Source organism: Eimeria mitis, genomic scaffold, assembly GCF_000499745.2.
Source record: "Eimeria mitis Houghton genomic scaffold, Emh_scaff1285, whole genome shotgun sequence".
Taxonomy (NCBI): domain Eukaryota; phylum Apicomplexa; class Conoidasida; order Eucoccidiorida; family Eimeriidae; genus Eimeria; species Eimeria mitis.
In genome coordinates, this window is record NW_013568587.1 from 2,969 (window position 1) to 5,545 (window position 2,577).

The 2,577-nt window shown below is 42.6% G+C and overlaps 1 protein-coding gene across 1 annotated transcript in view; it reads right to left on the reverse strand.

Moving 5' to 3' along the window:
- The window catches only part of EMH_0033740 (uncharacterized protein), a gene marked incomplete at both ends in the record, with an annotated part of 3,788 nt that extends 1,263 nt beyond the window's left edge, over window positions 1-2,525 (reverse strand). Inside the window, 3 exons of the mRNA XM_013494785.1 lie at window positions 720-777; window positions 1,490-1,781; window positions 1,973-2,525. Of these exons, the coding sequence (XP_013350239.1) occupies window positions 720-777; window positions 1,490-1,781; window positions 1,973-2,525 (903 nt within the window). The remainder of the gene's footprint in view (window positions 1-719; window positions 778-1,489; window positions 1,782-1,972) is intronic.
- Window positions 2,526-2,577: the final 52 nt, after the last annotated feature.

Genomic DNA, 2,577 nt, shown 5'->3' on the forward strand with positions numbered 1-2,577 from the left:
AGCTGCAGCAGCAGCAGCAGCAGCAGCAGGAGCAGCAGTAGCAGCAGCAGAAGGAGACAAAGAAGGAGACAGGGGGCCCCCAGTTATCAATCGACCCGCGAGGCCCCCCGCAGCTAGCAGCGCCGTGGGGGCCCCCCGCTGCAGTGCTGTCCCCACAGCCATCAAAGGAAAGAAATACTTTGCAGATGAACACAGCCTGAGGAGACAAATATTTATATTCATTTCTATTCTTTTGTTTCTTTTTTATATTTAAAGAGACAAAAGGAGACAAATAAATATTATAAAGAGACAAAAGGAGACAAATAAGCAAAAGAAAGAGACAAAAGGAGACAAATAAACAAAAGAAAGAGACAAAAGGAGACAAACAAATATAATAAAGAGACAAAAGGAGACAAATGAGCAAAAGAAAGAGACAAAAGCATCAAAGGAAAGAAATACTTTGCAGATGAACACAGCCTGAGGAGACAAATAAATATTATAAAGAGACAAAAGGAGACAAAGAAAGTGTATAATAAAGAGACAAAAGGAGACAAATAAACAAAAGAAAGACAAAAAGGAGACATATTATTATATTTATCTGTATCGTTTTGTCTCCCAATCATATTTAAGAGACAAAAGGAGACAAATAAATAAAAAGGAAACACAGACTGCTGTTGCTGCTGTTGCTGTTGCTGCTGTTGCTGCTGCTGCTGCTGCTGCTGCTGCTGAGTTGCGTGTACCTTTGTAAGAATGTGGTTTTGTTTGTTTGCTGCTGCTGCTGCTGCTCCTCTGCTCGCGCTGCAGCAAGAAAGGCGCGCAGCTCCTCCGATAGAGCAGGAGACTCTCCATAAGAAGCATCTAACTCGCTAGGTGTATGTACACTGCAGCAATATATAATAAAGACAAACACAGATTTTTTTTTTATTTTATTTATATTATTATTATTGTACAGTGAAGCAATATATAATAAAGACCAAGACAGAGGAGAGTTTTTTATTTTATTATATTATTTTTTTATACAGTGCAGCAATATATAATAAAGACAAAGACAGACGAAAGTTTTTTATTTTATTTATATTATTATTATTATACAGTGCAGCAATATATAATAAAGACAAAGACACAAAATAATATTTTTCTATTGTTATTATATTGTTAGTATTAGCATTATTATATACACTGCAGCAATATATAATATATATATATATATATATATATATATATATATATATATATATATATATATATATATATATATAATATAAACAAAGACAGAGGAGAAAACTGTTTATTATTTTTATTACATTTCATTATATCAGGTGTATATACACTGCAATAATATAAAGATAAACAAACACCAAAACACTCACTCTACGCCCACATACACACCCACATACACAGACACATACACAAACACATGCATGCATGCATGCATGCATGCATGCATGCATGCATGCATGCATGCAGAGAAAGCTGCTGCTGTTGTTGTTTGTTTGTTTGTTTGTTTTACTTTTCTATTGGCTGTGGGGTGTGGCTGCTGATGGTATCTCCTCCTAGTATCATACGTGTGAGTCTATTTTTCCAGTTATTTTTAATTTTTTTTATTTCTTTTTGCTGCTGCAGCTGCTGCAGCTGCTGCTGCAGCGATGACTCCAGCAGCTGCAGCCACTTGCTGTGTACACGGGCAAACAAAGGAGACTCTCGCTGCTGCTCTCTCATCTCCTTTAGGGCCCCCCATATCTCCCGGGGCCCCGCACCCCGAGACAGCCCCAATGCTTTGAAAAACTCAGAGTCGCTCATTGCTGCATGCATGCATGCATGCATGCACACACACACACACATACACAATATACCCCTGCATGCATGCATGCATGCATGCATGTATGTATGTATGGGGAGCAATTGTCTGTATCTATTTATATATTTTGATTCGTATTCAAACAAAACAAAATAAAAATAAATAAAATAATAAAATATTAAATAAACAAAATACCTGGGGTTCTATCTTCTTCTTCTTCTTCTTCATCGTCATCTACTAGCGGGCAAATTACTTTATCCAGCTGCTGCTGCTGCAGCTGCAGCGCTGCTTCCTTTACCTCAGCTAGTGATGGGGGCCCCGTAGGGGCCTCCAAAGGGGCCCCCTCTAGGTCATCCTCTGCCTCTCCTGTTTCTGTCCGCGCTGCTGCAGCAGCTGCAGCTGCAGCTGCAGCAGCAGCAGCAGCAGCATCCAAAGCAGCAGCATTTGTATCTGCAGCAGCAGCTGCTGCAGCAGCAACAGCAGAATTCATTGCTGCTGCAGCAGGACGCCCGTAGACAAGAAGGGGATGAGGAGAGAGTAAGGTAGAGGGGGGCCCCCTAGGGGCCCCCCTTGCTGCAGAAGGAGACACCAGAACGCTTCCTTTGCTGTCTCCTCTGCTGCATGCAGGGCCGTTGCATGCAGCCCCACGAGCAACGAGGGGCCCCATTGATCCCCCCACAGCAAACGCTAAGGGGGGGCCCCTAAAGACAGCGCTGGGGGCCCCCCTAGCCTTGAGGTGGGCCCCCATGGGTAGTCTTATGCAGGACCCGCGGGGGCCCCTGGGGGGGGGGGCCCCGGGG